General features: G+C 42.8%; 1 protein-coding gene across 1 annotated transcript in view; it reads left to right on the top strand.

Annotated features, from left to right (window-relative positions):
• The window catches only part of CHST11 (carbohydrate sulfotransferase 11), a 162,251-nt gene that overhangs the window by 65,311 nt on the left and 73,445 nt on the right, over positions 1-23,495 (top strand). Inside the window, exon 2 of the mRNA XM_046944028.1 lies at positions 3,655-3,740. Within this exon, the coding sequence (XP_046799984.1) occupies positions 3,655-3,740 (86 nt within the window). The remainder of the gene's footprint in view (positions 1-3,654; positions 3,741-23,495) is intronic.

Genomic DNA, 23,495 nt, shown 5'->3' with positions numbered 1-23,495 from the left:
CTGGACTGAAAGTGTAGTTGAATTGTCAATAGCTTCTTTCTTTAAAACAAGAATGGCATCGCATCTTCAGTAGGAGTCTCAGCATACTGCTTCCAATGCCATATTTTGCTCTTTTTCCTCACAAGACATCTTCTTTCCCAAATAAATGCAATGAATTATGTATAGCAGCTTTCAGCCATGCCGTATTAGGGAATTTTGTCTTTGTACTTTAGACCAGTGTAATGAAAAATTAAATATTAATACAACCTCAGAGTTTTTTCTCAAATGTTTATGATATGAGACAGTATATTTAAGAGGCATTGAGTGGAGGTAGTGTTTTTGCAAATGTTTTTTTGTTGTCTTGCAAGCCGAGAGTAATTAGGATTCTGCAAGCAGTGTAAATTAAACATTACCAAATAGCAAAGTTGTTGCTAGAAAGCAAGCAGGGATCTTTTATTCTACAGAAATCTAGGAAACGGGAGCGTCTGACATTTGCTAAGTTTAGAATGGGAGTGGTATAGATGGCTGATTTTTGTATACTCAGCGTTTCAAATGTCACTTTCTTGTTTCTCTCAGAGCAATGAGAGAAGTGACAATTACTTTCGGTGGCTCTTACTGCAGAGTGGCCTTTGTTACTCGATTCAAAGGGCTTATGAGAAATGGTGTCACTTGCTCTTCTGACCCTTGTGAGAAGGTGCCCTTTTTGGTTCTGATGGCACAGGTTTTAGTAAACAGGACCAAAATTTCATTGTGAACAAATCATTCCTAAAGAGGGAAGGAAGTTTGTGTCTTTACAGCCCTGGTATTAAAGCGACAAGCTAACAGTTTGTTCAGTTGCTCCCAGTCCTGGCTGAATTCAGGGCGCTGCTGATTCTGCTGAGGTTGCAGTATTAACAGCACTCTTTAATCATTCAAGGCATTATCTACTGTTGTCAGCTGCTTCTCCCACTTGGTGTGCGTGAACGGGATCTTTTAATCAGTCCTTGGAGCCATGCATATGCACTGCTTCCCGTTAGATTGTAATTAACTATAATTATGGATGGAGATCAGCCCAAGCCATAAAATGTAAATTTGGATATTTACTATGTTAATAAGGAGATTTGGCGAAGATAAAGGGCTTGATTTCTAATTTTCACTGTCACAATAGTGTGAAGGAGTCTGAGTGACAGTGTTGTTGAAATTAGTATAACTGCAGTTTGCACCCACATTGTGGTTTTCTTGCTGCAGATTGCTATAAATCAAAGAGGTCATGTCATGGACACAATAAAATGCTGCCTCAGAGGAGCTGAGACAGCAGAGCACAGTTTGCGGGGACCCCAAGAGGTGAGTTTGTTCACAGATGTGCTAGAAAGCATTCTGAAATCTTCATAGGATCCTTTGTGGTAGCTATTCGCCTAAGGTATGAATGGGATTTCTGCTCAGGAAGGGGGAACGTTCCCATTTATGTCAGTGCTGAGGTTACGTTCCAGGCATAAGCATTGTCCAGGTGCACACAGAGTTGCTGCTTACAGCTGCACCAGCATGTGCTGTCACAGATGCTGATGTGTGGGGAAGCAAGCCCTGTGTTGAGCTGCTGTGTTGGCATGCTAACTCCACAGTCATGTTCTAAGGGCTTTAATGGAAAGACACACCCGTTAAGTAATACCAGGATTCATAACAATGATTCAGTGGTTTCTATGACTTAAGCTCTACGTGGGTATTTAGTTTTTCTGGGAAGACACTTGCTTTCTTGTTTGTTTATATTTGGGAATCAAATCTTACACGTTGTGCAAATAACTTCATGGTTTTGGCCGCTCCTGCTGCACGTAGCGTGTTGCTGTGTTGATACCTGCTGGTTAAGTGAAGCAGGAAGGGATGCGTTTGTGCACGTGACTGTTGATTGCACTTAATGGAAATGAAAAGTGAAGTATGAGGGAAGTTAGGAGACAGTGCACTGGAGTTCTTCATCTTGGAGCAAAGAATCAGTGTTCCAGAATGCCTGTTAATCAAAGTGCAGCAAACAGCCACTGAAGGTGTCTCACATCATGGCTGTAGGGCTTTCTTCCTCAAGTCACCTGCAGGCACCGGAAGCTGACACTGCTCACGAAATTCCTTTCTAAAGTTATAGTGGTTTTAAACATCTTTAGAGTTAGCTTTTAAGAAGGCACATTGCCACTACAGCAGAGCAATTGCGACATTTGGCCGCATGTCTAGAAAGGCTCAGAAGCTCATCAGGTCTTTAAACGTACGTAAAAACTGTAGCCTCTTATTGCTGTTCTAACAGTGAAGAAACCATTTAGCTTCTTTGCTTACTATGTCTGATTCCTGTTAGAAGACACACCGAATGGTTGTTTGCTCAGGGGAAAAAGCGACATGGCACATTACGAGGTGATTACCTCCAGTTTAAAAATAGATATGGTCTGAGTGAAGGAGGCTGTTATGTCTCCAGACTGGACCTGCATACAGTATTCTGTCTGCGTGGAAACTCATACACGTGTTCATACTATTGACATATTGATTATGATCGTGTGCAAGCACTCCGCTTTAAAACATAGCTTGACAGTATTCTCTAGCTCTTGGCCTGACATCTGCAATAGTATTTCTGTCAGCGCTGCAGTTCAGAGCCACTACTGCAGGACACTTCAGCAGTTTCCTACCACAAACTCTGGCAAGTGATGCCAGGCTGCCCAAGGCCCCATCCAACCTGCCCTTGAGCCCCTCCAGGGATGGGGCACCCAAAGTGCTCTGGGCAGCAGATATTCAGTGGAATATTTTCGTGACATCTAACCTCAATTTCTTCTCTTTTAGTTTAAAGCCTTCCCCCATGTGCTATCACTATCCACCTGTGTAAAAAGCTGATTTCCCTTCTGTTTATAAGCCCCTCTTAAGCACTGGAGGACGTGGAGGGTGGTCAAAGCAAAGTAGCTCCTTATTTAAACTTGCCTGCCTATGGAGGGTCCAACCTGAAACTGGTGATCTCTGTGCCTGTTGGGACTCAGATCAGGATCTCTTATGGAAAGACTTACTATCCAAAATGATCCTGGATCAGCCCTCTGACAAAGCCTTTAGTTTGAAAATTTGCTTGTGTCCAGCTGGAATAGCAGTCTGTGTTGATTTTTCGGACCACTTGAATATTCAGTTGCAATACATAGAGCTAAATACAGTTTGGAGCAAGAAAGTGCAGCAGTGATAGGCTGTATGTGTATTGCATACTGCTGAGCATCTGTTCCAGGACAAGTTGAAGCCATAGGCCAGAAGCTTTAAAGTGTTTTAATACTAGGATCCTGTGCGCCTCTATATTTAGGCTCAGAGAGGCTCAAAAGTTGCCTCTTGAAGATGCCAGTTGTAGGAATTTATCCAATTGGTCTACGATGATCAGGGAAGCAAGTACCTACCACTACTCAAAATGGGGTCACTTTGGCTTTAGTACTTGTGCCAGAACTCTGGGGCACTCCAGCTGAAAGCTTTGGGATAACAGCTTTTGTAAGATGAGACATAGAAAGCTTTATTTTGGTACCTTCCACAGTAGATGGAAGATTTAACTCTTGAGTAATTTTTACAGATTAGGAATTAATACACAATACTGTCTGTAGAAATGCCCGATTTATCAGAAAATCTGTTCTTGCTGTAGGTATTGCAATTGAGTACTGCTAACCAGTGTTGCTAACCTGTATTAATTTCAATTTCCCCTTGCAGTAATGCGTAGAAATCCATTTGGGATGGACATTTGCTGCCGGAAAGGATCCAGAAGCCCACTCCAGGAACTGTATAATCCCACCCAGGTGAGCATCTTGTGGCTATGATCAAACTTTCCTGCCTGGTGTACTTAAATTAAAGGTGTTTTGGTCTAGTTTTTTTTATCACTTATATGCAGTAACTGCTGTCTGCTTGGAGAAATGATCCTGGGACCTGCAGAGCTGAGTCATAAAGTTCTGTGGTTTGAGCTAAGGGCCTGATTTCTGATGGTTTTTAGTTGTCTAATAATGCAGAGCCCTCAAAGTATTTTTCCTAGATAGCTAAAAGCCTTAGAGTATTTTTGATCTCCTAGGGAGATGCTGAAGCATCCTCATTTAATCTGTCGGTCAACAAGCAGAGTGCCAGGGTGGGGAGAGAGTAAGTGACCTGCTGGATGCGAATCAGCAAGTGCAGGAAGGTGGAAAATTGCAATAGTAACATAGGAAAATCATTTGTATGGTTTTTAGGTAGCCAGTTGCCCATCCTGTCCTGGTTCATTTCTTCTACAGGATCGAGACAAAGCACAGTAGCTAACACTCTTCCTTACGCTGTGCGTTATTTCACACCTGATGGTCTTGATGGGAGTCTACAGCAGTCTCCCTGTGATGTGAAGTACAGGAAAGCTATCTGGAATTTGCACTTCCATTTGTTCTCTTGGATCAATTTATTCCCTACGCGTGGCTTGAAGCGGCTCATTCAGGAACAGCATTTCCTGTTGGCAACTGAGGGGAAGTGCTGCCATTGAGAGAAAATGCCAGCTGACTATTAAACGTATTTATTAAGGTTTAACAACCGCCTATTATATATTTATACATCAGTGAATACATTGAGTTTTACTAAATTGGCTGTTAAGGAAAGCAACTATCTCAATAAATCTAACTTGTTAGATTTAACAAGCCAGTAAATGCTTTTAAATACTGTTTGATTATGAAGAGGCTCGCTATACAGTGTGCAAAATGAAATCTAAGTGATTTAAAGTATTTATAGGAAGAATTGACAACAGCCCAAAGATATGTAATATCTGATACATAAAGTAGTTAAGCTCCATTTACTCCACAGCGTAGTTTTCATGAGCATAGGATGACTTTCTAATTCAATTGGAATTTTGTGCGTGGCTGGGAGCATGAGCTTATCATACTAGTATACTGGCCTTTATTGACCATTGTAGGAGTTAGTGTTGCATAAATGGGAAGTGTTAAAAGCCCTGACAAGTAACAATTGGGTGCTACAGAGGAGAAATATTAGAATTTGCAGGTTGAATTTAAATATTTAAAACACTCTTTGCGGATGCTCAAGAATGATGGGTAAGGGAAGAGGCTGTACATTTAATTGTTCTCTCTGGGGTATGTGGCATGTCAGTTAAAACCTCCTTACCCTTTAACATGGTTAAAGACAGTCCCATAAGAGAGAAACATCTCCGTCCATTGAAGGGCTATAATCCCAGTGCCCCTGGCAGGCTTTGTCAGCTGAGTTTCCTGAAGCAGAGGACGCAGCTGGCAACTTCATTCCCACCTCTCCTTCCTTTCTGCGTGCCCTGACCAAGTAAAGCATCTGCCTGCCTTTCTGGGCTCTCTTAGGAGGTAGGCAGAAAAGTCAATGTTTGAGTAAGCACAGCATTTCTTGCAGCCAGTGTTGAACTAAGCAGATGACATTTTTTCAATCTGAAGTGTTTCCATCTGCTCAGTGACACCCCTTCTCATCAAGCTTTTATGCTTTGTTTGTTTTTAGTAGGTATTTACTCACTTTGTAGACGGGGCTTTGCACGCTGCAGACAGTAATATTGCAGACACTGAGTGATGTATCAGGCAAGCAAGTGCATGCAGGAACAAGAAGAGGCAGCAAGCAGAGGCTGACATAAAAGACATCAGTCTGGAAATGACCCCTGGAATATTTCTTCACATATGTGGGTCATATTTCTTTTTTGCATTTTTGCCCAAAGAAATATCTGTCTCGCCTTTCTTAAGTGACAGATGGGAGACAGGTCTGTATTTTGACAGTGGAGTTCTTGTCCTCCAGTTGTTCAAGAGTGGTAGTGAGGAGGGGAGTGGAGGTTGGGCCCCTAATCGGTCTGCAGTTCCTGACTGAAGCAGTCATGATTGGCCATTTGTGAAGTCAGCTCAGAAGCCGATAAAATGCGTATGCAGAAGGATTTGTAAGCAAGATCTCTCTCTTACTGATGCATATAATTGAAACACCCAGTAGGTCTTTAACTCTTGATGTTCAAAACCTGTTGGATTCCTGGTACTGAGAACATAGTGCAGGAAGCCCTGCAGCCATGGCTTTGGGTTGCTACAAGCTAGATGCAGTGGTAAATCTTTAAGGGTGACTTTAAGGAAACTTTAAATATTTAGTGTGTCTACATGTGTGTTTTTTGCATGATCTAGTAGTAGGAATACTCAGCTATGGCTCATCATCTGCTATGCAGTACTTTGCACATGCCTCAGGTTTCCTCAGGTAGACAGCAGTACACAACCATATCTCACTCCTATGCTGCTGTTCCTGGGCCGCCTCCAGCATCCCCAGGAGCGGAAGGCAGAGAATGGGACTTTATGTGGCTCCCTGCTTTGAGATGATATTGGGGCCCATACATCCTAGCTGGCAGCCTTGTCCTGGCTGCTCCATGTCAAGGGGGAGATGACAACATAGTCAACTGAAAATTAAGTTCTGGATAGGGTCAAAAATCTCTCAGATTTAAAATGCTGTATTTTAATATAAGACTTTACTGTGTTCGGCATAAGGTTGCTCTGCCATCGTAAAATCAGCTGGAGACAGGTCGATTTACACCAGCTGAGGATCTGACTGTGGGTATTTACTGTGTTGACATATAACAGCCTCTCTGATCCTGCACTGTTTTGTTTCCATCTATGGAGTTGTTTGGGTTGTTTGCAGATGCCACCGTTTGTCTTTTGAGACTCTTTTTGGCTTGGTGAATGATTGTGAAAAGAAGAAAGAAAAGAAGGATGAGAAGAGGAAATTTTGACTTGAACAAATTCCAATGTAGCAGTGATGTAAGGGTGACTGAACCAGTGGTGTACAGGAGCTGAATTTTGGAGAACTGCAGTTAGATTTTCAGTGGACTGATCATAATTGTTCAGCTGCTCGATGGAGAAGGAGAGAATAAATGGGGTGGAGATAGGACTGAGTTAGGATCAAATTAAGTGTCTATGACAAAGCCCATGTGTTATTTCTGTCATAGTTGAGTGCCTGGCCTTCTGGGTATTGTGAGAGTAGGAACAGTGCTTTTGCTCTTTTTTCTTCTTAATAGGGCACAAAGTGAGAAGTGCATTTGTCTGTGGACAAAGGGTTTCTTCTCTAAGGCTTTTACTGCAAGATTTTTTTTGTGAGCGCTAATATACCATGAGGGAAAGAAAAGTCAATATAACTCAACTGGATTTACACTGAGTGAGTGAAAGTGTGGTCCCTGAGTACATGCAGACAGCATGCAGCGTGTCTCTGAGACCCTATTAACTGAAAATGAAAGAAAAAGATAGAAATTACTGATAAGGTGCAGTGGTACCAGTGGCAAATTTTGAGGGCTGAATGAAATGGTTGATTTCTTTAATGGGTTTGTTAAAAAGCCAACTTGGATCTGCATTAACCAGAGCTATTTTCCTTCTGCCAGATGGTTGTAATGTGGCGTAGTTGAGAAGACCTAGATGTGCCACATTCCTGCAAGGCTCTTCATCTGTGTTCAGTTACGAGTTTGCATTGCATGTTGGCTTTTTATTTTTTGTATATCAAACCCCAGGAATTTAAGAACATGGATAAACAAATATTTTTCAAATTTATTCTTGGGAGACAACATATGGAACTGTGTCTTGTAATTTGCATGACTGAGTACAGCCCCATTGCTCCAAAAATAACAGATAATTGTGTATCGGCTCGTTGAGCTGGAGTTACCAGAAGTTCAGAATTGGATAACATCATACTTGAGGCTTGTGCACCATTAGTGGTTGGCATGGATTTGTTTGAAGCACTAAAAATGCTACTGAATTGCAACAAATCGTAAGCCAAAATAGACCTAATGTTGAAGGAAAGGGAAATAACTGCACCTTTAAGTCAGAACTTGTCTTCTACTTGTCAAGGTTAGCACCTAATTCCCAGGAAATCTTTGTCTGATCTAACTACCTACGCTGCTGCAAGCAGCATGGCAGAGATGCAGTCCTTTATCCATTAGGATCCACATCCCAAGGATGACTTGTTTCTATTTCTGGTTTGATGTATTGCCTAACTAACTGACTGATGAGTCAACACGACTGTTTAACTGAAGGTCAAACTGTTTGTCATTTGTTACTTTCCTTTTTAAACACATTTCTTTTTGTTGAGGAACCGCACTTCTAGATGGCTGCTTTTTGATGTAATGGGAGCCAGGTTGCCTCATGAGTTGCTAAACCTGGTGAGTCAGAGCTGTAGACCTCACATTGCCTTTGTGTTATGAAATGGTATTGGACTGTTTCAGAGCAGTCATTCCAAGATGACCCGTTTCTTTTATTATGTCCACTCTTTTTCCTCCCCTTTGTTCCTGCCAAGTGAAAAGAAAGTGAGCTGCTGCCTTGCAGACAGTGTTTATACATCTTCAGTCACTTCAGGCCACAAGTGCTCCTTTTTTGGAGATGCTGCATGGTTATTTGCAGCTCAAGCTGTCTGGATAGCATATGCAAACATCAGCCCAGTTCAGCTCACATCCCTTAACTTTCATCTGAATTGGTAATTTCCCATCTTCACGTTGATTTCCACTCACTAGAATGACTCTGGTCAACTGCAACTGTTAGTGGACAGAGGTTTGTGGGGAGCTGTGTGGTCTGAGTTCTGTGTACATGTTGTCCAAAGCACTTTGAATCAAAGGTTCAAATGCTTAAAGCTGGTGTTTCTGCCCTTGGTGATCCTGAGGTACTGGGAGCTCTGCAGCTTATTTCTATGTTCCCCAGCTTTTTATTCTCAGAAATACAGGAAGCAAAGGGCAGGTCACTGGGTAAGATGAAAAGCCTGGTTTGTCATTGACAGCAGGTGACCAAGGCAGACTACCAGAAGGATAAATTACTCCTGATGCTCTGCCAGCACGCAACAACCTGTGGCTCACGGGCTTCATGAGCCAAGCATGTGTCTTTGTCAGCTACGTCATGCAAGAAGAGTCCGAGTTGCCAAACAGTTACAGCAATCAAGAAGAGGGAAAAAATGTGACTTGCCAGTTTCAGTAAGAAAGGAGGATTACACCAGTGCTGTACACTAACTTTTCGCCCCTTTTCACATGTATATGTTCTGGCTGCTTTATTTTCTCACAGATACCCTGATAGAGTCATTAAGATTGGAAAAGACCACTGAGATTTTCCAGTCCAGCCATCAGCGCATCCCCACTGTGCCCACTCATCGTGTCCCTCGGTGCCACATCCGCATGGTTCTTGAACATCTCCAGGCATGGTGACTCCACCATTTCCTTGGGCAGCCAGATGTAAACTTTGGAGTGCAAGAAATAGTGCAGCCTATGTAAAGAACAATACATTAGAGTTTATTGATGCTTTGCATTTGGGGTGAATAGTCATAAGTGTATGCGTGTTCTTCTGTGGACAGAAAGTGACCCAGAAGTTTTACCAGTACTCACAATGTACGCTGTGTGATTGATACTGATCTTTGTAGGCCCATTCATGTGCGTAATAGCAGCATGGTAAGTGTAGCTCTTAACTGCGGTGTTTGATTGATCATAGATTAAAAACATCTTAATGGAAAAGATGCAGAATGGAGACATAGGGAAGAAAATTCAATGTATAGTGCCAAACTTTAGGAACATAATGCTGTTGGTAAACAACAATATTGTATCTAATTATCCTCCCCTGCTGCAGCAAATGCCTGCTGATGAAAGAGGAAGTAATTGATTTACTCTGTGGATGACTTCGTATGCAAAAACATTACTTACTGTCATGCTTGCAAGTCGTAAAACAGCAGCTGGCCTGGGATGAAATATTACATTAACCTTAGCAGAAAAACTGCACTAGTGAGAATGCTTTGTTATTAATTACTGATTACAAATGATAAGAGCCTGTTTTAGATGCTGGGGAAACGATGTAGGAGGGGGAGGTTTCAGGTACACTGTGCTTCATATATCTTTCCTTGTGACATGATGGATGCCTTTGTAAGTCAAGAGGAATTAATCAGACAAGTATGCACAGTAACCACCAGCACCTAGGGCCAGAATTATCCTCAGGACAAGCTCATTCAAGTTATTGCAGTGCATTGGGATGGATTTTTAGGCACCTGTGTTTAACGGAAGACTTATTACCTGCATGAAATGAAACAATACAATTGTCACTCAAAAAATGAAGCAGCAGAGATCTCTCTTTCAATCTCTCCAGTCCTTGAGTCATTTTATTCTTTGGAGAGTTCATGCATTTAATTACAAAGGCTTTCTGAAGGAATACAATTACAAGAGGAGGGAATAATACAGGAGACGTGGCCAAAACCAAAAGAATTCTATGTGTTGGAGGGGAAAGAGCGTAACACAATTTTCACAGCTGAACATCTGTGTGACATGTGGACTGCCTGTTAGACCAGCACCAGCTGGATGGAGGGCAGACCTGGGCTGTGCAGTCTGGTCAGCATCAGTGAGGCTTTTTGTGTCTGCTGACTTGCACATGTTGCATCAGTGCATGGCTTGCTCAGAACCAAGCAGTGTTCATACGAGTCATCTGCCTGTTTCTCTGCATTAGGTTCCTTTCTTTCCTCCCCAGGTTAAGGTTTTATACCAGCTTGACCAGTGGAGAAAACTTGGATAATTATACTTCAGAATGCAGAGAGATGTGGCTCTGTTCTAATAACCTCAGTCTGGATTCAGTGTCGCCTCTCTCATTTATTTCTGGTGCAGATATGCTCAGGACAGCTTTCTCCACTCAGTGTGGAGTAGCAACTGTTTGTTTAAACGTTTGCTTTTTTTCCCCACCGTCTTTGTTATCAAAGAGGTTTCTTAACTCGGTGCAGCAGAGCCATTTGCTGCATTCAGCAGGGCAAGGCAATCTCTGCAAATCCCAGGAGCCCGGCTGTAGCCACTCACTCCCAAAAGAACTGTATAGAATCCCAGTAGGCATAATTATGACAATGAGGGAAGACAGACATTTTAAAACTGTCTACAGTGCTTGTAATTCTCATTTACTATATAAATTTAAAGATAAGGAGGAGCAGACATTAAAATTGGCAGTTATTTTCCAGTGATCAGATTCCCCAAGTCCCATTTTTATGGACTTACTGTCTCAGATGCAGCTTCTCAAGTCCCATGAACTGACCGGTAACATTCATTCATGCTCTTTAGCTCTGTACAGTATGAAATATAAATTCACCTCAGTAATGTGACCAGCTGCACCTTGCCCAAGCTTTTTTCAGTCAAAGTGCAGTAATCTGCTTGTCCGGTTATGCATGCAGATTCAGAATTGCCCTTCCCTAGGTACTGCAGGCAGTGTAAGGTTAAAATACTGCCTCTGGAGAGATGTGGCTGCACAAGCCACCATGCATTATGACACTGGCATGAAAGGAAATTCCTGGTACTGCTGGGAGGCAAGCTGTAGAGTTTTAGCACAGAGGTGTAGCTAGTTAAATCCAGCTTGGATTATCTAATGAGCATTTGCTAAAGTCTGTGTGGTGCCTGCTCTACTTGCCTGGTGTTCTGGTGAGGCAAGCTTACCCTGTGCACTGCCTGAACGATCAGTTGACTCGTCATCACCTGGGCCAGCCATGCTTTGTCTGCTTTTAGTCAGTAGCTTTCAAACCTTGCTTCTTAATGATGTGGGAGAGATGTAAAAATCAAGAGGGAAAAAAGCAGAGTTTACAAGGTGATAGCTTTACTGCATATGAATATAGCAAAAACAGTGTTTATAAGGCATGTGTCATTTTCTCATCCAGAAAAACGACTTATGCCAGTTGTATATCCTGCTGTGGCTAGGATTTGGTTTGAACTTTTTCTATGTTTGAGAAGCAATATGAAACTGAGTAGTGAAATGTGGCAAAAAATTTGTTTCCTTCATTCTTTGACTGTAGTATAGCTGTACTAGGGGGGACGGTGGCTGCTGCTTCTAGGTTTTCCAGTGTGCTTGTCAGCATGGATGTTTCTGTCCATTCATAACCTTGGGAGAAAAGTGAAACCTGATCTCTTGAGAGTCAATGGGAAAACTTCTCATCTCTGAAAAGGCTAAACTTTTAATTAAGAGAACTCATCCATCCAGGGGATTGGGTAACTGCAGCCATTGTTTTATCTCTTTTTTTCAGCATTCCACATATTCCCTGTGCTGCGGAGTGTAAATCTGATGCTGAAAAGATTTTCCTTTTTCTTTTTTGTTTGGTAGTAATGTGACTATAGGTAGACCAAAGAGAGTTGGCAAGCTTGCTGTACACTGAAGTTTATATATCTCTCTAGTGCGTGGAAAACCCAGGAAGGGGTGCCTCTGTCATTTCAATCCTAAATCAATCTGAACAGTATTCTGAGTGTGGTTCTACCACAGAGCTAAAAGCAAAACATGAAGTAAAAGATCACGATATTCCCGCAGTCAAATTGCATGGAGATTGCCTGGCTGCACAGCAAGTTAGCAGGCCTTTGTAGCCATCAAACTGATGACCTAATATAAATCCTTCCCCTCCTTCTGTAAACGTGGGCTGTGTCTTTTAGATCATTTTTGAACAAGCGTCTGGGGATTAGTAAGAGGAAGTGGATATTAATTCAATTAGAGGACAGAAGACGAATGTACAGGCTGGCGTGGGGAATTGACACTGGGAGCTGAAGGAACAAAGACATCTCTTGCTGTGAGAGGACAGTTTCATCTATTCGAGCCATGTTTGGCTTTTGCCATGCATACATTTGACTTATGAAATGTTGGTTGAAGGAGTTGTATTTACATAGCAATGGAGTTAATGTCATATTTTGGAAGCTAAGCCTTGATGTCAATAGATGGATGGAAAGCTGGAGAGCAGATGCACAGTGGTAGCTTTCAGTTCATTCTGATACATTAAATATTCATAACAAGCTCAGCTGAAGGAGAAAAGAAATGTTTCATTGAACTGGTAAGGAGAAGCTGAAATCGCTGGAACTTCTCCAAAGCGTAATGTCTTACTTAATGTGAACTGAATGAAAGTTCCCGTGGTGAAGGTGAGGTGCAGTACGAGGTACTTCCACAATTACTGCTTTCTTCCTTTAAGAGATTGTTGTGCCAATGACATCAGTCTATAAAATAATAGCCAAGAATTATTGCTTTGAGCAGTTTATGTAGGCACAGCACGGGCTTTTTCCTTTTTTTTTTTTTTTTTTTTTTTTCCCCATAACTTTGGACCTACAAAAGCCTATGTATGGACTTACTTACATTTAAATGCCACATATTTACAACCTTGAAACAAATCCTCCCACATCATGTTTTTCAGACATGGACGTGCTGTCCCTGAGTGGATATCTGTAGGCTTCTGTCACCCTGTCTGTGTGCTCTGTGCTGGGCTTGCTGCTGCCCCAGCGTCATGTGAAGGGCCCAGACGCTGCTCTCCCTGCCACATGGATCGCTGTGGGCACTCTCCCCTCTGCTTCCATCCAGTTTCTGCCCCAGGCAGAGCTTGGCTTCTGGCGAGGACTGAGTTTCTGTGTTTAAGGATAAATGTTAGGCTGCAGAAATGTCTGTGCTGGTGTAGCGTGAGGCCTAGCTGCCCTGCATCCCCATCCCCGGCAGCCATGGCCTCACTCATGCTACACAGGGAGTGCTCTGACATTAACCCCAAAGGGTCAAGTGCCTGATCGTAGGGTGGGGTAGGATCTGCTTCTCTCTGTGCAGCTGCTTCTGGCTGCTTTCTGTCATGTAAACATGGCTTAGTAAACTGTGGCAGCTGTGTACAGGAGGCATGGTTGTCTCCTTGCCAAGGCTACCATCTCTTCTTGACTTTCCTTGCGGTCCCCATTTCATCCAACCCTGGAGTCTCCTCTGTCTAGTATCATAGAATCTTTAGAGTTGGAAGGGACCTCTGATGGTGATGGCCACCTAGTCGAACTCTCCTGCAGTGAGCAGGGACACCACAGCTAGACCAGGCTGCCCAGGGCCTGATCCAGCCTCAACTTGAAAGTCTCCAGGGACGAGGCATCCACCACATCTCTGGGCAACCTGTTCCAGTGCCTCCAGTGTCTTCCACTCTGCTCATTCTCTCTCTCCCTTTCCTACTTTTTGTTAATAGAATCATTGAATTGTAGAATTATTTAGGTTGGAAGGGACCTTAAAGCCCACCCAGTTCCGACCCCCTGCCATGGGTAGGGCTGCCACCCACCAGCTCAGTCTGCCAAGGATCCCATCCATGGCTTTATCTGAAAGTGCAGCAACTTAAAGAACAAAAGTGGGCAGTTGATGGCAAAGCAGACAGAGAGGAGATACTTGTTCCTCTAAAAAGTATACTGTCATTCATTTGATTATTTCCAGCCAACCAGTGCAAAAACAAGCCAGGCAAAAGCAAAGAATTTTTGTCTGTCAGTTGGTAATGTGAGCTCAGTGTCTTCTTTTGAGTTTTTAAAGAGCACTATTGCTTTTAATGGGAATGGTGAAAAAATATGTTGTGTCAAGAAAATCATGGCAGGCCAAGTATCGTGCTTATTAAAAATGGAGAGGGCCTGAAAACAAGCAGTGCAAGATCTGTGGCTTCACCTCCAACAACCTCTTAAAAAGCCATGGTAGTCTGAGATGTAAGTGCATCAAAGGGCTTTGTTTTCTAGAGGGATGTAACAGATCTCTCCATGCATCTTGCTTGTGATTGCTCATTTGCACAGCAATGGGGATGCAGCAGGCAGTCTGGGAGAGTTTTAGAGCATCACCTTCCTGCCTTGCACAGGATGGACTCTTCACTTTTCACTTGGGCTGTTGAGTTAGTGTATAAAATATTGAAGCCGAAGGAAGAAAACTGCCTTTTTATCAAAGTGTAAATGATCTTGAAACAAAATACATGGGATAAAAGAATTATTTTCTTAGGCAGGTTCAATGAATAATTGATTTCTGCTTCTCATAACATTATCAGTGTAATTAAATCGGTGGATGAAGAAGTAAGACAGAGGTATCATCTGTTAGACACTGAACCTCTCTTTTCAGTTACTGGCAAAGCACTGCCATCTGGCATTTAAGACTGTCCAGCACTCATGCAGGTTCAAGATCTGTCTTGCTGCTAACAAATCAGTGCTGTATGAGCACCAGCATGATAAAAAAAAATCCATGCGTTCAGTCATTATCTGCATCAGCAAATAACCTAAATAAGCTCCCTTCCTTCTTTGCCAAACTTGCTACTGTCTCTGGAAGCTATGCATAGAAATGATTTAAAGTAATGCGTACTCTAGGTTCTTGCTTGGTACAAAGAGGCTACGCACTGCTCCCTGTGGATGTGGATTTTGGCACAGCTAGGCAGTGCAGCTATTCCTATGGGTTTGGCACAGGGCTGTGGAGGTCACTAACTTTGGTCACTCACCAAGATGCAGAAAGTGATGGCTGTTGTGGTTCTTTTTGCTGTTTTAAAAAACAAGGAAGCCAGATGGAATAAGAAAATGGGGTAGGGAAGCAATTTGGATGTGACTGAGCTTGTCCAGCTCCTATACGGGATTCTTGTTCCTTCATATGGATTCTGCTTTGGAGAAGCAGAGAATGGAGGGTAGTTGCAGAGGCAAAACAAAGATAAAACTAAAGATTTAGAAATTAAAGATAAAAATGTATTAGTGTTACAGTTGCCATTACTTAATTCTGCAAAATTAATTCTGAGAAGCAGGTTCTGACTTTGCTCCTAGCAGCACGTCCACATGTCACTGCAAGGTTGTCTTGGAGTAACGTGTTCCCTTGTGCGTTCACCCTGCAATGTGTGTAAGCCTCAAATCCCTCACTGAAGCATTAGAGTGTCATAGACTCATTATTCATTGGGTAATTGCAACCATCAGGTCAACACTGCTATAACACTAACCCATGTCCCTCAGTGCCACATCCACACGGTTCTGGAACACCACCAGGGATAGTGACTCCACCACCTCCCTGGGCAGCCTGTGCCACTGCAGCACCGCTCTTTCTGGGAAGAAATTGTTCCTAATATCCAACCTGAGCCTCACCTGCTGCAACTTGAGGCCATTACCTCTCATCCTATCGGTAGTTACCTGGAAGAAGAGGCCTATGCAATATGTTTCCTTGTAAAGCTAGAGGTTCTCGTGGAGTAAGAAATCTAAATGCTTTACTGCTTTGTAGATTGATGTTATGGTCCAGTGTCTTTTGAAAGTCAGTGAAGATCTTTTTGCTGACTCTCACAGTTGTTAGACACTCCATTCTATCCTGCATAGGGGGAGTCTCATCCAAAGACTCCCAAAGTCAGCAGAAAGATTCCCATTGCTTATACTGGCTTAGGGTCAGTTCATTAGTTGAAGAGGCTTGAGGGAAATATTCCATTCATGTTGTTTGCACTCTGATTGTGCTAGAAATACTATATTAAGCAACTGATCCTACAGAACTGATGCCTGTTCCGTGATACTCAGCCATATTATTACATACTGAATTCAGCATCTTTGTGTAGTTTCATTGGACTGCTGTTCTAGTAATACAGCAATCACCATAATATTGAAGGAGAAGCAATGGTGATTCAGCAAAGCGCAGTGCTTACACCTCTGTTCTCCCAGTGCTCTTGTTTGTACCATTTTGCATGATGAGAACAGGGAGGAGATCCTAAATTTTAATGCTGGTTTTGCCATTCTTTACCACCAGATCATTTTGTATCTGCCTCCACATTTCTAAAACGAGGGAAGCCTGTTTTCCTGCTTCTTAGGGATAGTGTGGTGATGTTATCACTGTTTGTGTAGTCTTCTGATTATAGAAAATGACAGATATAATTACTGGTTCCTAGTCAGATTATGCATCTACCAGAACCACACACCTGCCGTGAGATGTGTCTCTTAAATTCCTCGGTTACTTGAAGGGAAACCAAGTATTTGGTCCTGAATGTAATGAATCTAAACTCTGTCTTCTGATAAACAGAGTTGTTACAGCAACGTTCACCAGTATGTACACAGTCTAAGATGTTAGCAGTGGTGACATCAGGGAGAGCCAGTGTTTGTGTGGAAGCCTTTACAGACCACATGCAAACTTCTTTGTGTACAAACGCGAGCATGGATCTCCATATAGCCCAGCTACCACTGCAGTCTATGAGTTAGGGAAGTGCTCAATGCTGCCAACAGATTTTGTACCAGTCTAAAAAGCAGTGGTTTCATGTGCCCAATGCTTTATTATACTTACCAAATGTATATTAGTAAGCCTGAACTTTGATTCCGCAAAATCTGTTTGCATGGCTGGGGATGGTTGGTTCTCTCTCTATTCTCATCGCCTTGCTTTGAGCTAAAAAATAAAACTAAATAAATAAAATGCAATTCTTGATGGGAAGACTAATTGTTTCAGCTCAGAATTAAGTGGCTAATTATTAGGAATTCCAATGGTATGGAGTGCTTCATGGTACGCTAGTGTGTCATTGCCATGGGTACCATGTGCACTCCACTGAAATGTGTTAATTAATATATCTGTTTTTTATTGGAAAGGGTTAACGCCTGCTTGGCTGTTAAACAGGATTTGAACGCACCAAATGCTGGGAGCCAAGGGCTTTTAGAGAGGCTGTGCTGCTGCTGTAGAACACAGAAGACAGATTTTCAAGGACTGAAACATTTAGGAAGTTTCCTCTTACCTTTCTGCAGTCTGATGTGAACCCATGGCTTGAACAAAGCACCATATGATGCTGAAATCCTGTGTGCCCCCGGCATCCTGCCAGGCTGTGCCCTGCACTGCAGCCCACACATGGGGCAGTCCCACAGCTGGGGCTGCATGTTACCCCCCAGCACATCTCATCTCTGATCTGAAATGGCTGGAAACACGACAGTATACCAGAAAGAATTATGATGAGTATTAAACCCGAGTAGCATCTGCCTCAGACTAAACAACTTAAAATAAAGTGTTGCCATTTTCCTGTATTTCCCATTGTGGAGGATTTCCCTGCTGCAAACTAGTGTCTCCTGTGTGTCTCAGAAACAAAATTATTTATTGTGTTCATTTGCTTTGGAGCGAGGCATGCTCCAGTGCTGAGAATGAACAGCGGTCTCCTATGCTTAACGCCTGAGGGCATAAATGTAACCTGTTTAAATATCATTCTTCAATTATCCTTTGGTCTGCCTTCCAACTCCTCCCCTCTGACTGCCTATCAGAAAGATGATACATCTGCTCTTTCACTTCATTTCCCTAAACTGTAATCGAGCGCTGTCTGAATAGCAAAAATGAAAAGAAATGTCTGGCTGGAACAGCATTCTTTGCTTTTATTGCTGAAAAATGCATTAATGGTCCCTTATCAAATATATCCATTGAACAAATCACTCAATTTCCTTCCATCTTCAATTCTTTCTAAAAAGAAGTATACCTGGGCACACTCTGACATTCTCTCCAGACCATAAAGGCCAAGCTTGGTTTGTTTTTTTACATTATAATTTTGTGAAACCTAAGAATAGATTTCAGTTAATAGCTCATTGACCCTTCTTCTGTTTAAAAATAGCTAAAAGATTATAGCCCCTTACTATATCTGCTCTTAACTTGCCATTTGCATTGCTTTGTATAGCACAGCCTGCCACTGGAAATTATATTTAGACGTAGGGTAAAAGCTTCAAACAAGCCCGTGTGTCTTCAGCTGAAATCTATTTGCAGTCTGGCTGGGGCAATTGGAAAAGCGAGCGATTCATTCAGGTTTCTGGCTGTGAAGTCTCAAGGCCAGGCATTCAGGCGCTTTGGAAAGCGCTTCCTTCTCTATCTGCATTCAGAGGAAAAGGAACTGAGGGAGCGCTCCAATTGCTTGCCTTTGAGGCTTATTTTTTTCCATTTTTGTAGAGGCTTTACAAAGATCCTTGAATCAGCAAAGGGATGCAAGCCAGGTATCTCGATCTACCAAGTACCTTTTTGCGTTTGCCTTCTGCAAGGCAACCCTGCGCAGGTGTGTGGCACAAGAGGTTTGCATCCAGTAGTCCATGGTCTAACACAGCCAGCAGCTCCTGAATGAGAAGAGCCCTAATTGCAGGGCTGGTGCTGTCAGCATTAGAGGTGCTCCATCAGCTCAGTGCAAAGCAGAGTGTTTGGCTGCGGCCCGCTCATAGCATACATCCCTTTAGTACAGTGGAGACAGTTGTGCGTGTGTATTCAAGGCAGCATTCATCTCCCTGCAGTATTTGGCTCCGGTAATTATCTGTATTTGGCTGTCCTCAGAAGTGCTGAAATTCTATGGAGAACACGAGCCCCATTAAGGCTCCCCGCTTCCCTGTGCATACAGATAGAACATCGTGTGCAGTTGCTGAGTTTTCCAAGCTGGTTTTTAGTCTCGAAGCATCACACATGTGCTTATTTTAGTGCATCTGTAAGGGTGCATAAGAAAAAAAATGGCAAAAAAATCCAACAGTTTGGAGAAAATAATATCATGGAGAAATTAATAGGTACTTTGGAACACTAGCCTCTGATAAAATTAAAAATCCGTGATTATTCAGTAGCTAAAGAAAATAAAGCCATGACAGAAAAAAAATAAAACAAAATCCTGCTGATCTGCCCTTTTTGAACAGAGCTAACATCAGTAATTCTTGCGTTGTGCATTAAGTTTTAATGTGTAGACAGGCTCTCTGCGCATAGTGGGCTGTCTGTGGAGTCATCAGTGAGAGCTGATAAATGCCTGCCATATAAAGAATGCATTACAGAGAGAGCCACGCTAAGTGAATCATTTAGTTGTCATTAGTCACTTTTCATTAATATTTGTAAGTGTAGTATTATCCACTACGCATTAGGTAGGATAGAGGGGATAACACTCGCAGTGTGCTTTATCCTGTGAACAAAGGCTTTGTCTGAAACACATGGTGGGATGTGATCAGGATGAGTGCTTCAGCTCTGGTCTCATTGGTGTAGCGGTGTCTTTTTTTTATTTAAGACTATAGAAATCCAGATGGGAAAGGAAATCATATCATCATGTGGTTTGGCATTAACTAGCACCCACCATTTGCATTCATGGGAATCAAATAAGCAATAACTGTGCTGGAAATGGAATATCTGTAAGCGTGTTTAATACCAGGGATTAAAAATAGCATCCAGAAAGGAATTTCCACAAAGGCATTATACCATCCAGATTATCGTTGTGGTACGTGTGGGCTCTGAGCACCTTCAGCTGCAACCTTTAGGGCTTTGCAGTGTGCAACATAAGTGGGGATGGGGGCAGGAGGATACCTGGAAACAGCCATAATCCCAAGGATCCCACTGGACTCATCTCAGCCTGGAATGGTTACAAGAATAAATGTTAGATCTTACATTCATAAATTTTTCCCCAGAATAATGCACCTTTGCCAACTTACACTTTTTCCTTTTACTCTGTTATTTTTTATCACTTTCTGTTCTAAAGTCCCAGATACTGCATTATATATCCCAAAACGATGGCATGGTCAGGCATATAGGTGAAGATATATCCTTCCCAAAGTGCTGTGAAGTTAGCAGGTAGATGAAGGGATCCTCACTTCGTTTAGAATAGAGTAGAATAGAATGGCCTGGGTTGAAAAGGACCACAATGATCATCGAGTTTCAGCCCCCCTGCTATGTGCAGGGTCGCCAACCACCAGACCAGGCTGCCCAGAGCCACATCCAGCCTGGCCTTCAATGCCTCCAGGGATGGGGCATCCACAGCCTCCTTGGGCAACCTGTTCCAGTGTGTCACCACCCTCTGTGTGAAAAACTTCCTCCTAATATCCAACCTAAACCTCCCCTGTCTCAGTTTAAATCCATTCCCCCTTTGTGTGATAGAAAGCCTTGTCAATGTGGATTTAGCATTACTCCCAGTGGTTTTTGCATCGTTCTTGACTTGCATCGGTACTGTTCCACTTGCAGAGCTATTTTCCAGTAACCTCAGAGGCTCCAAGAAAGAAATGGGAAAAAAAAAAAAAAGAAAAAAAAAAAAAGAAAGGAAATGCTTAAAAATTTCTTCAGTTTCTTTTCCCATCTGTGAGAATATTGAAAATAAGTCTGATGGCTCAGTATCTCTGAAGGCTGGAAGAGGACACCATAGTTCTCTTTGGTAAAATGAGATATTGCCTTCTAAAGCTTCAAAAGCTTTGGTCTCTGCTTTTGGTGAGTTGTGAAATACCAGCTCCAAGACATGTAATTGTCTTGGAATGAAAATTTGCACATATTCCAGCTCAGGCTAATATTATCCAGTGGGAAATGTATTCACACTGTAGGAGGAAATAGGTACAAATTCTTTCTCGTTGTGAAGCAAATAACCCTTGCTACTATTTTCTATGCAAAGTGCCCCCAATTATTTTATTATATACACTCCAAAAGTAATTTGTACGTGTGTACGGACATGAATTTTTTATTTTCAGAAGGATGCTGAAGTGTCAGCTGTGGATCTAACCACAAATCAGATATGTTACGACTCCTGCTGCTGTTCCCGAGCACATTCACCAGAGCAAAAAGAGCAGCATTCAGCCATCAGTTCCTTGACTGCCAAGTAGCGCTGTGCCTTGAGGGTTAGGACGTGTCTGTGGTGCAACCGCAGCATTTGTTTCTGTGCGCCGCTGAATGGCTTTGAGTGATAACACCAGCTTGGCTCTGCACCGACGGCTCGAGGTGAGAGCTTTGTGTGTCCCATAGCTTGTCTTCAGGGCTTCTGAACCTTCAGATTCTATCGTCAGGAACTTTTTTTCCTTCCTTTTAGCCAGTGATAGCAACACCAGAAAAAAAAAAAACAACGATGTGGGTGCTGACAGCTCCCATTAGAGAATTAGTTTAAGAGGTAACGATGGTGACTTCAGACTTGGGAAGATTTAGATAGTAGGTAAGGTGTTTAAGAGCACATGCTCTCTCCCTGCCCTCCAGGTAACCCCATTCCCGTCCAAAGCTTTTGGAAAGGGCATATGTTATGCTCTGAGTGTGAGGAGTTCGGGAGAATCTTTGACACTACCGAACGTAACCTGTACATCTGTGGCTTGATTTCCAAGGGAGCTTCGCGGGAGTGACCCAGAGAGCCCAAGTTGGCTGCAGGGATTTCATGTGAGCCCTGTGCTGCACAGCAGTGGTTGGGACATGGTGTAAATCTTAGGGGGATATAAATTTAAGAGATATTATCAAGCTGGAGACAATTTGCATACCAGACAAATCTCAGGAAAAGTGAGCAGGGCACATAAATTTACCACCTCTCTGTGCTATGTCTGTGTGCTGATTATCCAGCACCAACAACTTCTTTAATGAGAAGAAATGTTTCACTCTTGCACGCTCTCCAGGGCTTAATTTTTGTAAGTGAACTGCTGATTCAGTTCTACCTCACAAAATAACTCAGTTTGGCAATAATTCAAGGCTAAAAATGCGAGCTCTGCCTGCCTGCTATTTATCAAACAAGCAATTACACAAAACAGTGCATCATTCCATTGAACAATGTTTAAATTCTTCCAATTGCCTTTTATAAAGTAACTCTCGTTTTGGCTTTTGTTACTTGGTGGCTTCCAGTATTCTGGCTGCAGGCAGTGTGTGGCTCATCAGGAGCTGCTGGCAGCTCCGTGTGATGGCTTTTCCTCACAGTGCTTTCTCCTGGTCTCTGCAGGGTTTGAGGGGCCAGGGTTGATGAAGAAACAATTATTTGCTTTCATTACTACTGACTTGATCAACTCTGAAGTTAGATGGAATCATCCAACTAAGCCTTCATCTGCTTCTTGTCTTCTTTCCCTCACACCGCAGCCACTTGGCACCAAGTATTTTACTGCTAGTGCAAGGTCCCTCATATATCGCATTCATACATCACCTATGCATCATCTGTAATTCCTCAGATCTTACATAGAGAGCTGCAGGGATTGACCCTAGAAACTAGATTTTGACCCTACGGCTTGAGTGGAATGGTTTCCTCTTGGTCCTCAATGACCACTTGAGCATCCATACGTGAAGTCGGGCCTGTGTCACCCTTCAGTCTCATCTCTGATGCTGGTGCTTTTGCTTTGTTTGTGTAGCCATACCTGACCTCCACCTGGGCTGTCTGATAAAGGCTATGTGCTACTGAGTTAGCATGTAGGTGGAAGCATTGTGCTGCAGTGTTGGTGAAAGGAGCTCTTCCCTCGTGGGCTCATTCTTGAAGCTGTCGTGGTCCCATGACAGTAGTGAGGTATGTTTTTAGGATCACTGTGAGTAGTGTTCCAGGCAGATGGGACCACACAGAACATGAAAGCATAACTCTGGCAGAAAATACCTCCTTTGCATTTTCACAGAATCATAGAGTGTGGAAGGGACCTCTGGAGATCGCTTAGTCCAATTCCCGGCTGCTAAAGCACATTCCGCAGAGTAGGTTCCCATAGGAAAGCATCCGGGCAGGTTTTGAACATCTCCAGAAAAGGGGACGCCACCAGCCTCTCTGGGCAGCTTCTTCCAGTGCTCTGTCATCTTCAAAGTTATTTCTCATGTTTATCTGGAGCTTCATATGTTCCAGTTTGTCCCCAGTGTCTTATGTCCTGTCAGTGCGTGCCACTGAAAGAAGCCCGGCCCCATTCTTATCGATGCTGCCTCTAAGGTTGTGTGCTGATGACAGGAGGGGCATCTTGGCCTTCTTGTTTTGAAATTTGGTTTGGGCACTGAAAATTGGACAATTTTTTCTCTCTTTCACTTCTGTTTTTGCCTTCTGTAGTCAGTAACACATGTTCAGCAGACCAAATAACATTCCCAGTGAGGCTGGAGCAGTCACTGGAGTTTCCACTGCGGCCTGTCTTTGCCCCTTTGCCAGCGTCTTAGAGGATGAATGCAGCAAATTTGCTGAAC

This window comes from Gallus gallus, chromosome 1, assembly GCF_016699485.2.
Source record: "Gallus gallus isolate bGalGal1 chromosome 1, bGalGal1.mat.broiler.GRCg7b, whole genome shotgun sequence".
Taxonomy (NCBI): Eukaryota; Metazoa; Chordata; class Aves; order Galliformes; family Phasianidae; genus Gallus; species Gallus gallus.
Note: the sequence above shows the minus strand (reverse complement) of the source record. Positions and strands in the feature narration are given on the sequence as shown.